Source organism: Vicugna pacos, chromosome 14 (genome assembly GCF_048564905.1).
Source record: "Vicugna pacos chromosome 14, VicPac4, whole genome shotgun sequence".
Classification (NCBI taxonomy): Eukaryota; Metazoa; Chordata; class Mammalia; order Artiodactyla; family Camelidae; genus Vicugna; species Vicugna pacos.
Genome location: NC_133000.1, coordinates 45,769,879 through 45,783,077, shown reverse-complemented (window position 1 = coordinate 45,783,077; position 13,199 = coordinate 45,769,879). Strand labels below are relative to the sequence as shown.

Below are 13,199 nucleotides of genomic sequence, written 5' to 3'. Positions count from 1 at the left end.
TGTACATAACCAGGAAGGAGCTGAAAGCACCAGGATGTAAGAAGGCCAATGACAGATGAGGCAGGTCAGCTGTAACTGCTCACTCCCAGGGACTAAAGGGTGGCATTGAGAACTTCTTGCAGGATTTATTAGCACCCCAATAAAGAACATGAGATCATTGTACAACTCATTTAATATTCTGTTAATCAGAGTTAGCCACCCAGGCCAGACGTAAACCCTGCCCGTCACAGTGGCTCTCCCCTCACTGGCCTCCCACTCTAGGAATATTTGTTGATTTGAGGATTGAGGAAGCCTTTGAGGCTCAGGATGTGAATTTCATCCTCCACGTCATGTGTCCCAGCTCTCCTCTTTCATACCTTCCTTTGTCCAGTGGTGATAAAACCTTGAGAAGAGCATATTCTGTTTTTTCTTGTCTATGATAATGCCAGGAAAAAATATCTTGCTCCCATTGGGGCAGATGGAGGGAAATGGGGCAAACCTTATGAGAGATTTGAATATGCAAGTAGGCTTTTTTTCTTCATAGATCTTTTTGCTTGAAGCTGTTATAGTCTGATATCAAACCCACAGAGAGTGGCTGTTTCCAAGTCATCTTTCAGCTCTTGTCTTCTCAAAGCTATTCCAGAAATCTGTAACTTGTATTTGGTGTAGACGTGTAGATTGTTTTTGGTGTAGACGTGTAGATTGTATTTGGTGTAGATGTGTAGATTGTTTTTGGTGTAGACGTGTAGATTGTATTTGGTGTAGATGTGTAGATTGTATTTGGTGTAGACGTGTAGATTGTATTTGGTGTAGATGTGTAGATTGGAACAGGGTAGGGAGGGGATATCTCCCTGGTGGGGAATATCTGTACTGAACACTGAAGTTGATTTAAAGCTCCCCAAATTTCCAGAACAGTGTGCGGATTAAGAACATACATGTATACATAAGCTCATTTATAGCTTTCTATGCTTTTTTCTCCATTTTGCCCTCCATCCTTCTCTAGTCCCAAAGTTTTCAAGGACTTGGATGCATATAGTTGTGTGATGATGGTGGTAATGCTGGTTGTGCTGTGTACCCAAAACATCCATCCAGGGCTACTGTGTGACACAGATATGTGTGTGTCATGTAATAGACACTATGGACTACGTATGTGAAGATGGAGAAGATTAGGCATTGTTAATAGGAATTGTCATCAATAAAATTGGATTAATTTTCTCTAACTAACTGGTTGCTGCTGCCACCAGTCTAAATTATGATTCATTTCTGACCAACATGCCTGAGATGTTCTGTCACTGTGTACAGAAGAAACTCCAGTTTTAATAGGAGTATCCATGCAAATTATGACACATCCTGGGTGTGAATCCTATTTCACATTTGGAAGCAAACAGTTCTGTGTCACAAATTCTTCGCAGGGTGGGAAGAGCCTTTTCACACTTTGATGTTTTATTGTTGGATGTGCAGTGCTCCAATGAACTTAAACATTTATATGCATACAGTCATAAATGTTCTGCATGACCTCATAGCATCCTTTTGAAGGATATAATGAGTATGGATTTTTGTCATTAAAACAAGAATGTTCCTTCATGTTTAAACTTTCAGCCTTAATAGAGGAAGGCGGTAGAGCTGTTGATACTGGAAACCTTTCAGAAAGTTGATGTAGAACTAGCCCTTTAAGGAGGCAGAGAACATTTCCAAGTGCAATCGTGGTCCATTACAGGGCTGGAAAGGAGCTGGAAGCATCATCAAGTCCAGTTCTACCCCTCACCTTACAAAGGTAGGAATGGAGCTCCAAAGACCAAAATGTGTTGCATGCCAGCAAGTCACACAAAACTGAGCAAAGACGCATATGTGATATATTCAAAGAAGAGTAAAGTACCAAGTGATATAAAAAAGTAATTGCTCTTGGAAAATTGGTGAGCAATCGGAAACAGGCCTGTGATGATGTGAGATGTAAAATAAGACACCGTTCATGCTTGGAGTTTTCTGGATCTCTGGAAGCAGATCAGGGCCGTTTTGAACATTAAGGCAGCTGTCATCTGTCTACCTGCCGTGGTCAGGGGCTTCTCTCGAGGCAGGGAGGGTCTCTGCACCCAGGGCTCTGCCCTCCTGGCCAGTCGTCTTTCTGCCTCGTGGCAGTTCATTACCTGTGGGCAGAGCAAGGGAAATGCTGCAGATTAAATAAGATGGATGTTTAATTCATTACACGCTAAGCAGAAGGCTTTTGTCTGGGAGATTCCCATGAGATGGATGTGGTGGGGGAAGAGAAAGAAGAAATAGGAAAGGCCTGATAAAGACATTGCTTTCCATTCCAGTATGTGGCAGTTACTCCCTGCCAAAATGTTTACTCATCAGCTTGCAGATCCTTGCACGCTCATTATTTATAGATAATATTGACTATGTTATTTTAATTACCAGAGCCTTTCACTGCTTCTTGACTTACAGGGCAAAAATTATGATACTCTGTCTGAACTTTAATATGTGAAAATTCCAGTTCCCAGAATGCCTGCCTGGACTTTTTTTTTTTCTTCCCCAATTCATAAGTGTTGGCAAATAAGTAACAGCAGGTTGCCTTTAGATTTCATTTGGAAGTGTGTTCTCTCCAAGGTTTGACAACACATTCAGAAAGAGGGCTACAGTTCATAGAATCATGAACCAGTTTGCAGGTTGTCTGTCTACTGAATTGCAATGAAAAGAAGGACCTCTGCAGTGTTGCTGCATTTAAAATTCCTCCAAATTCATCTCTCTGCTTTGGTTATAATCCAGCTCTTAAATTCTTTCTTCACTTCTACCACCTCCTCAAATTTAGCTTGGAGACAGTTCTGTATACTTTAAACTTGCATGCCATCTTTCAGTTTAACCTTCTTCACGACCTTTGGTTTAATTTTCTTAAATTCTCTTATTACCCAGAATTGCAGCAAGAAACCTCATGATAAAAGTGTTTCACATTTCTGTTAACATCAGCTGATTCCTGTGTCTGGTGTTGCTTCCGTCCCTTATGAAGATGATTTGGGGGAAAAATTAAAGAAGATTATTTTCTACAATTATTTTCTAATTATGGGAGAATTAAGGCTATAAGATCATGCTGAGCTAAAAGGTCACCACTTATGAGACATTTTTCTATTAAAAGTCCATTAGTAATTTGTTTTTACCAACCTGCGTGCCCAGGACCACATTACTGTCTCCTTGGGCATGTCGGTGGACTCCCTGTTATTACTGGCATCTCCTCAGCCCTGTGCTTAGGTGTGGTACTGTCGTGGAATAAAACGTATTAACTAATTTTAGTTCAGTATTTAAAAGGATTTGTCTGAAAAAATCGAAAAATACATGAAGGCTGAACAACACACTTGTAAATAATGCATGAGTCAAAGAAGAAATTTCAAGAGAAATTTAAAAATACTTTTAAGTACAGTTGACCCTTGAAGAAGCAGAGTTAGGGTTGCTGACCCCACACAGTTGAAAGTCTGTGTACAGTCAGCCCCTGTATCCACGGTCCTCCGTTCACAGATTCAGCCAACAGCAGGTGGTGTAGTAATGTAGTGCGTTCCTATTGAAAAAAATCCACGTATAAATGGATGCACATAGTTCAAATCTGTCTTTTTTAAGGTCAACTATAAATGAAAACACAGCTTACCAGGATTTGTCAGATGCATCAGTAGTAGTGCTTAGAAGGAAATTTATAGCCTTATATGCATGTATTAAAAAAGAGGAATGATCTCAAATCAATAATCTCAATTTTCTACCTTAGGAAACCAGAAAGAGAAGAGCAAATGAAGTCCAATGAAAGCAGAAGAAACATAACAAAATGACTTGTTTGTCATTCTGGGATTAGTATTTTTCACGTAATTGTTGTTTCTTAGCTTGGTTTTATACAACATAAAGGCTATTTAACATTCACACAATCAGGACTCATGATTCACTCTGGGAAAGCACCTTGAACTCCAGCTCTTTATAGTTTTAAGTTGTGCAGCGTGCATTTCCCTCCATCACAGCCCTCTCCCTGTTCAACTTGTTCACATGTAGAACTTGAAAATAATGGTTGTGTTATAATGAAACAGGCAGAATAAAGGGCTGTGGGGAGTCATTAATGAATAATGCAGAAAAAAACCTGTCCTAATATTGAAAAATACGTATCTATGCTAGCGCCGGTAAAAGTTATGTTATAATTAACATATCAAATTAAAATGAGGAAAGATCTTATTTTATAAGCATCTAGACAAGCCACTGTCCTTCACAGTGAATATACTTAGGCTAAAGAATTAGCTAACCAAAGCTGTCTTCTAAATATATATTTGAAAGAATAATGACTTAATATTAGGACCTCATCATTGAAACCCTTATGTATTCTTGAATGTGCTGGAAATACCACTCAGAATTGTAAATCTTAAGGGGATTTCCCTCTGGGAAGGCTTGGGTACCAGCAGTTTTGTTTTGATTTTTCATCCATCAGTCTTATTGGCAGTGTCACCTTTCTGGCCATGGAGATTTCTCAATATACACATGGACAGTGAACAAACAATTTTAACATTAAATACCTCCTCATCTTACTATAATTTTTCTCAGCTGACTAGGTTTTCATAAAGTTTTCACATTCATTTCCTTCACATTGGCTATGTATTACGTTTCTTAGCATGGAGCTAGATTACCTAAGGAAGGATCAGTATCCTCATAATTAATGTATTTCTTTTCATCAGTTTTAAAAGAACTGTAGCTAGTGTGTGACGTAATTACCTCCAAGTGAAAAACCAACCTGACAGCACACAGGTTTTGGTCACAGCTGCTCCATATAAGCCCTCAGCTAGTAAGTAGCTGGAGAACTGAGGACTCTGCTGGAACCCTCTGTCTGTAACCATTACCTCTGTCTAAATTTTCATTCACTTCAGTCTCCTTTATCACATGAGGTTCTTTTGTTGGAAGTAATGGAAACCAACTGAGTCTGTCTAACTTAAGCAAAAGGTAATTTTGTTGAAAGACATACGAGGTAGGTTACAAAGTCAAAGGAAAAACAGAGGAGCTGGGCATCAGGAAACCCAGGGAGCAGGACAGCACCCCAGGTCCAGGGGGCAGGATTGAATAAGCAGGTGCAGAGCTAGAGTGAATCAGCTCCAGCTCCTCGATGACAGTAGAGGAAACCAGAGTGTGATCAGCCAGCCTGGCACTGGTGCCCAGCCCTTGGCCGAGTTGGGGAGGGTGCCTTGGTTAACAGTCCCATTGAAACCATGCATCATGAGGAGTTTCCCAAAGGAAAAGGAGGTGCTAGTACCAAACAGTGATGGGAAAGACGATGCTTCATAAACCAGCACCGTCCACTTGCTCTGTTACCCAGTGAACTAGAAGCTGCCATTAAAGGTAGTTAATGAACTTAGTCCATGAAAGCAATCTTTTCTTACATTTTGGAAGATGAAGGCACTCCTACGATTAGTAACTAAACTCAGTGGCTTTTCCCGGGTCTTACCCTGGAATGTCCAAAACATAAGAATATTTCATCAACATAAACTTCATTCTTATTGAAGCTTAGAGTTTTTGACCCTAATCCATTTAAACCATCCATTTTCCCAGAAATCCTACTTCGAATCACATATTTTAAAATGCAGCCTTTAAAGCCAAACATACTTAGTTATTGTGAAAAGATTAATAAAGTAGAGGAACCTCCTATGAAATAAAGCAAGCTTGATTCTACAAGCTTGGGTTCTGGTATAGATTTGTCACTTACACAAAATCAGTGCTTATGCTTCTATTGAATGAATGAATGAATGAATGGTGTCTGACCCAAAATATTTAAATTAGGTCTTAGGAAGAGTGCAAGAGAGGTTAATACGTGTCATAGTGTCACCTTGAAAGAAAGTACTTCATAAGACCTAGGTACTACTGACTAGGTGATTTTTTTTTTTTTTTGACAATTCCAGCCGTTACTATAGCCTCAAATAAGACTATACTTCAACTCTCTTGGGTCCTTCTCTTTTGTGTGTGTGTGTGTGTGTGTGTGTATGTGTGTGTGTATATTTATATGTGTGTGTATATATACACACACACACACACACACATATATATATGTATTTATATTGAAGTACAGTTGATTTACAATGTTGTATTTCTGGTGTACAGCAAAGGGATTCAGTTGTACATGTATATTTTTCATATTCTTTTCCACTATGGTTTATTGCAAGATACTGAATATTGTTCCCTGTGCTATACAGTATCTTGGGTCGTTCTTAACTGTAACAATTTAGAATCCTGAGCAGGTGAGTGTATGTGGGTAGGACTGTGGTTTGATACGTGAGGTAAATTCATGTTCCAGGAAGGGGTACAGGTTATATTCCAAGCAGAAATGATAGCTTTTTAGGTTACAGAGGAAGCCAGTTTACTTCAGTTTCTCTGAAGGTCAAATAAACAGAAGGGTAACTCTGTATGTTACCGATTCTGTGTGACCATTGAATCTTCTCTTCCATCCTATAATGTATACTTGGAACACCTTCATACATGGGCATATGGGGTTATACCCTTTAGAAAGCAATGATTTAATTCCCCATAGGATTAAATTAATGTTATTGTAAAATAGAAATCTCTCCGATTCCACCTATTTTTCCATTCCTCTACTCATTGCCTTTTTTCCTTAGAGGACTGCAAGGAAAAAGAAACATTGCTTTCCTTAGAGTTCATAGGTCTGGAGAAAGAAAGAAAATAGCTTTCTATTATTTTTCACTTTAGGCCTGAATTATTTTGTATTCTTTGAAGAACCCTCTATCTTAACCGAGGGAATGGACTGATTTTTTTACAGTGAAAATGGTTTACAATAATCTTCCCCAAACTTTACAGGCTGTAAAGTGTTTATCTGAGAAAGAGAAGGAAGGATGGAATTATACTGGAGGTAGGAAACAAAAGACCAAAGGCAAGGGTGTGGAGAACAGAAGGAAGTTGCTGCCACCTAGAGGTACAAGTTGATAGATGGAAATGGAGAGTGTGCCGTGAACGCTCAGGCGTGATCTTGAGAGGAGGCATTGCTGTAGTATCATTCGAGATTTGCAGACGCTAACTACTGTATATAAAACAGATAAACGGCAAGTTCATACTGTATAGCACAGGGAAGTACTTTCAATATTTTGCAGTAACTTACAATGAAAAGGAATATAAAAAGGAATATATGTAAGTATATGTATGACTGAGACATTATACCGTACACCAGAAATTGACACAACTTGTAAACTGACTATACCTGGGGGGAGGTATAGCTCAAGTAGTAGAGCTCATGCTTAGCATGCACAGGGGCCTTGGTTCAATCCCTGGTACCGCCTCTAAAAATAAACAAGTAAACCAAATACCTCCCCCCCACAAAAAATTATTAAAAAAAATAAAATGATTAGATTTCAACTTTTAAAAATTAATTATTTAAAAAAAAAAACGGAAATGCCGCCAGTTGACTCAGTCTCTGCCTCTAGGTGGGACTAGACTCAGTCTGTCCCCTTCTGCACTGGTGGTGTGCCAGTATTCCCTACGAGATTTTGCTGACCCTAGCGGGGATTTTCTAATTTTGTGGACAGTGTCCTTGTCATTGATCATAAAAACACCTGTGAAGTCGTTGGAAGTCCTCCTGTACAATGCAGTCTCAATTATTTGGAGGGATCATTATGAGCTTGGCCAAGAGAGAATGTCTTTTCCATAATCCACACCATGTATTTCAATTCTTGCCTCAGGAGCTCCTCGAAGGCTATCTTCTCATTGCATTGTGTGGCTGGCTGATGCTCTCCTGTCTCTTGAGAAAGCACTGGTAGGAGGGAGACCTTTGGGATGAGAGCAGAGGGTCCTGGGAATACCATTAAGAGGAAGGGACCCCAAGACTCCCCTGAGTTATGCCTAATAGCTTTAAAACCAGTGCCACACCAGGCTCAAGAATAATGTGTGATTTAGCCCATTTTCATTTTGGTTATTAGGAACTGGCTGTACACAGCACTAACGTTTTTTTTTTTAGTCTTCTTGGGACATTTTAAAGGGAAAACCCTCCCTCATAAAGAGGTCTAGACAGCCAGAAATGTCCTGCCACGTTTGGCTGGCAGTTCTCACTTTTCAGGACTGCCATATTGCACAACCCCAGGGGGCACTCTTCCCACCGTAGTCTTTGTGGAGGGTGCCTCCTGGAGCACTAAAACAAAGCATACTGTCCTGGAAAGGTGAGAAAATCCGGAGGGAATATTTGTGTGAGTTCACGCGTCGGCCCCTCTCTCCTCTCCTGAATGAATGGGAGACTTGATTGAATGTTACTGACAATTGTGATGATGGTTTTCAGGGGGCTGGGGGGGGAGCTTCAGAAAATACCAGAAGGGATCAGCATACCTTTTAGAAAATGAGGGTAGCGATCAGAATGTGCCTGTGTTCCTTGTTTATTTTAAAGCCTACTGCTTTCCTAGGTTGCATTAGCTGAATCTCTTCCCTGCCTACCTGCCTTGTGGGCTTTTACGTGCTTACCATTTTTGTTCTTTTTCTTCACTTGTATTTAATTTTAAGTTGCAATGTAAGTGTTTACATTCCATGTCACTTGCAAACCTGATCACTTTTAAAATTGCCAGAAGTATTGGGTTTTTTTTTTAAACTCATAGCATCATCATCACTTTCTAGAATTTTTGTGTTCATTTGTTTGTTCCTTATTCAGTGAAATTATGGCTCCTGCAATGATCTGGCTGTTTTTCTGCACTCTGGGGATACTGTGTTAGGTAAGACAGACGGGCTCCCACTCTCACAGAGCTTACCGTGCAGCCGAGTAAGATAAAAAGCTAGCACATGTCTAGGGGTGACATGTGCTCTGAGGAAAGTATAACCAGGATATGGTTGGAGGTGACTGGAACCATCCAAAGGGCTTGGTTGGAGAAAACCTCTGGAAAGCAGGGGACACACCAGCTGGGAGATGAGTGAGAAGGAGCCAGCTGTGTGAGCATCTGGAGGAAACTGTCCAGGTGCTTGAAACGACTCACACAAAGGCCCTGGGGTGGGAACACATTTGGAGAATTCAAGGAACATAAAAAAGTGTGTGAGGCGGGGGTGGAACACGGTAAGTTCAGAGAGGGTGGCCGGGACAGAGGTGGCACAGCCTGTGGTCTAGGTGTAACAGGACCATGGGAGGAGAATGAAAGGACCAGATGTCTATGTGTATATTTTCAAGGCTCATCCTGGCTACTCTGGAGAAAGGATTATGAGAGCGGAAGCGGAGGGCTAAATGAGAATGCTGGGGCAGTGGATGAGGAGGAAGGGGATTCCGGTGGCTCGGACAAGAGTGGTACCACTGGAGAGAGAAGTGGAGGAAATTGGGATGGATGTTGAAGGCAGTGTCAACAGCATTGGCTTATGAAAGGAAATGGAGAAAAGAGAGGAGTCAAGGATGATACCTAGTTTTTTGTCTGAGCACCTGTGGTTGTGGCTGGGAGCTTAGAGGAGAGGGCAGGTCTGTAGATACAAGTGTGGGCATCACCGGTATATAAATGGCACCTGACAAGGGTGTGGATGTGTCTGTGTTTGATGAGGAGGGACAGAAAAGTTTTTGAGATGAAGAAAAGCTGAAGATTAAAATTTTTCGAAACATCAACTGGCGGCTGTGACGCACAGTGTGGAGTCACAGATACCCAGGGGTAAATCAGACAGAAACTGTATCTGTGCACCTAAGGCAGCCCACACCTGTCCTCAGGGCACAAACTGACAATTGGGGTTTCCGTCACTTTCTTTGCCCCACCTCAGCGTGCTCTCCACAGTCCATCATAAAACGATGCCGCCTGCCCTGGTATCGGTCCAACCTAGGGCTAGTTGGTGAGACACCCAACTAAATAAGTAGATCTTAATACATGAAGGCATCTTTTCCCAAAACACCAAGTGCCCTGACCTCTCCCTTCCATGTAAAGACTTAAGAATTGAAAAGAATCTATGTGTTTAGATCCTCCAAGCCCACTTTTCCTTCTTTCTGTTCCGCACCCACACAGTCACACAAGCCGGAAGCATCGTAGCAACTCCAACTCTGTCAAAACCAACATCCATTTCATCACCCAACCTAGCGTTCCTCCTCCTAAGTATTTTTTGACAGTGTTGGCTGTTCTTCATCCCACATGCCTTCATCATCTCTTGCCTGAAATACTAACCTAAGCTCCTAACTGGTCTCTTTTTGGTCTCAGATTCTTTCTGCTCTCCCCCACCCCAGATCCAGTCTTCCCCACACCTGCAGCAATGTTTGTAAAACGTAAATGGGATTGCTCCTCTCTTTACAGCTCTGCCGTCCCATCGTTTAGATGTCCAAAGCCCTTGGTGCAACTTATGAGACCCTTTGCAAGATTCTTTTCCTCCTTTTCCACCTCACTTTCCCTAAATGTTCCCATCTTCCAGGACCCTACATTCCAGCCACACTGAACATATGTTTTCCAAAACACCTTGATTAGCAAGGAAACTCAGCTTAAGGATTCTCTTCTGTGCAAAGTCTTCCCTACAGTCCCTAATCCCATCAGCCTCTTCTTCTCTGATCCGATGCCACTATATGACCCACGTTATCATCATCACCATGTACTGTCATCACGATTGTTTGCCTGTGTGTGATGGTCTTCCCACCTTTTCATCCCCAGATGGCAAACGCTCCATTGTCAGGACCATGATTTCCTGGCCTCCTGCACAGTACATGGTCCAGCAGGCTCAGGGCATACTGATCAATAAAATGATTAATCCCAACATCCATATTTTATTTGTAGGAAAACTTAAGCCCAGGGAGTCTAAAGAATTTTGTCCAAGTTCGCACAGTGAATTTGAGCTAGGATCAGAATCTCAATCCCCTGACTTTGGTGGCTTCCTGTCCACGTTTTCATGGTTGTTTCCCATTCTTTATTTTAAGAAAAGTAGAAATACTCAGATTCAGAAGGCAACAAGAATTTTTTCATCTTAGAAACGTCTTTAAACATTGGTTACATCATCTCTACCCTTTCTGTGATTATAATTACTATACTCGACAAAACGTTTGAAGGATAATAGCAGAATACTGACCTGGATTTCAGAGATTGGGGCCTCTTCTGTCACTCTCTTAATTATCTGATCTGGGGCAAGAACGAGTCCCTCATGCCTGCACTTGCCTATTTTTTCACAGGGATGATATGAAAATACATGGAGGAGATTTTGTAGGAAAGCACCTTATTACTGTGGAAGGCATGATGCTACAGAATGCCTCAGTGGTATTTTTTGTCATTGTTCACTTTTTTCTTAAATGTAACCTCCTTTTTTGGTGCTTTCAGAATACATCTATTTGATAGCTTTCCATTTCTCTTTTTTTGTTTCCACAAACTATGTAGTATTATAAAGGATTAGAATTTCAATTCTTACCTCCACCTGACTTTAACATTTACGCCCTGCCCTCTGATCTACTTGATTCTGAATTTAATTATCAGGCTTACATTAACACCCCGTCTCTTAGCTTTCTTCCCGCCTAGTAGTTCTTCATGGCTGAGTGAAAAGAGCTTGATTAATAAAAGCTTGCCCTTTTCCATTTCCTTGTAATGAGCCCAATAAAAAAGGGTCACCTCCTGGATGGGCTTTGTCCTTTGGGTATTCTTAATTCCATGGGTTTTTTTGTTTCTTGTGTATATTGATGGATTTGAAAACCAACCTCCTGATTTTTATTGCCACGCCTTCAAAGATACGGACACCCACAAACATCACAACTCTGGAAATAGTATTTGGAACGAGTTTTAAATGTGGGCCCTGTGGTTTGACAGAATTTAAGACATAGGACATTGTCCGCTGAACAAAAAATAAATATCTTTCTTTTCAATCAATCAGTTCACTCAACAGGTCCTGAATTTTAAGTGGCACTGTGCAAAGTATCAAATCCATGTTGGTGTGAAGAGTTAAGTCGTTTATCTTCCCAAGAGCTGAGGGACTGGACCTCCCCAGGGGTGTAGCATCTGTGGGCCCCGGTCCCAGCGCACATGCCAGAAAGGGCTTCCGAAAGCTCACAGGGGAGCATCATTTACTCTCCAGGAAATGTCCATCAGAGCAACGCTAGTGGCCTAATTGGCCACAGAGGGAGATGCAGCCTCTGAAGTACTGAATGTAGATTGCTCTTCCCCGGGGACTTTTAAGGCCTTGAAGACTGACCTGGGGTGAATAAATATAAAAATACAAATCCAAACAGCTCAGTGGAACAGGCACGGGCTCTGGGGTCAGGGGATGCTAGTGCAAATCCTGCCTGATGCTTTTATTGGCTGGCTGGCCTTAAGCCAGTCATCAGACTCCTCACCACCGTTTTCCTCTGGGGTAACAATGCAACAGAAACATCCCTCTCCTGAAGCTCAGCCGGTTAAAATTTAAATGTGTTGGTTCAGGTGAAAGCTATCGACAGAGCAAGGCCATGTGTTAGTTATCACTGTTATCCGAATGCCAGCGCCCGGTGATCTGCCCCTCCAAGACAGTCATCTAAACGTCATCCGTGTCTGACTCTGCTGCGCGCTGCCTCGTGACAAAGGGAACCTGGTGCGGAATTAGAAATGGGCCCTGAAATCAATAATTTGCTGCCAGGTCGCCTGGTCATATTGCTGGTGAATAATTCATCCTCGGGTGATAGAGGTAGGTCTCCAAAGTGAGTCTCCACAAACTCCTCATTTTTAACGCTCCTCTACGAAGGGGAGCAGTGAGGTCTGCTTTCCTCAGGAAATGGTTAGTGTACATTGTCAGAATCACCTTTCCATGACGTTTTATTCTTAAGCTTTTTCTTTAATAGTTTTATGCAGTTTCATGCTTGTCATTCCATTTATTCTTCATAACGATCCTGTGAGGTGTCTTAGAAGATGTGATTATCTGAATCTTTAAAATGAAGGGAGGCAGAACAGTGTGAGGATCAAAGAATCCGTCTCCTTAGTTTCCTATTTCGGTTACCACGCATTAACTCTGTAACCTTAGGCAAATGATTTAGTATCTCTGTGCCTCGGTTTCCTAATCTATATGGTGGGGCTTGTTGCTAACACCTGTGCCATGGTTATTGTGAGGATTAAATATACTAATACATAGAAAACTCTAAGGACAATGTTTAGTAAACTCAGTAAATGTTGACTATTCCTGTTTTAAGGGGATGCAATGCCAATTTATATCGGGGCATTGCTAATATATAGCTAACATTCCTTATCTCATTAATGTCTGGAAGTATTTGAGCCTTTCACAGATAACAAAATGGAGACCTAGGTACTGAATTCCCCAGTATGATATTTTAAGTTGAC

The 13,199-nt window shown here is 41.3% G+C and overlaps 1 protein-coding gene across 13 annotated transcripts in view; it reads left to right on the top strand.

Annotated features, from left to right (window-relative positions):
- KLF12 (KLF transcription factor 12) overlaps positions 1–13,199 on the top strand; it is a 407,719-nt gene that overhangs the window by 339,476 nt on the left and 55,044 nt on the right. Inside the window, exon 8 of one of the 13 annotated variants that reach the window (XM_072976362.1) lies at positions 3,725–3,792. The exons of the other annotated variants lie outside the window; for them this stretch is intronic. Coding sequence (XP_072832463.1) covers positions 3,725–3,785 — 61 coding nt within the window. The 3' untranslated portion in view covers positions 3,786–3,792. Of the gene's footprint in view, positions 1–3,724; positions 3,793–13,199 lie in introns of those variants that run through there. 13 annotated transcript variants of the gene reach the window in all.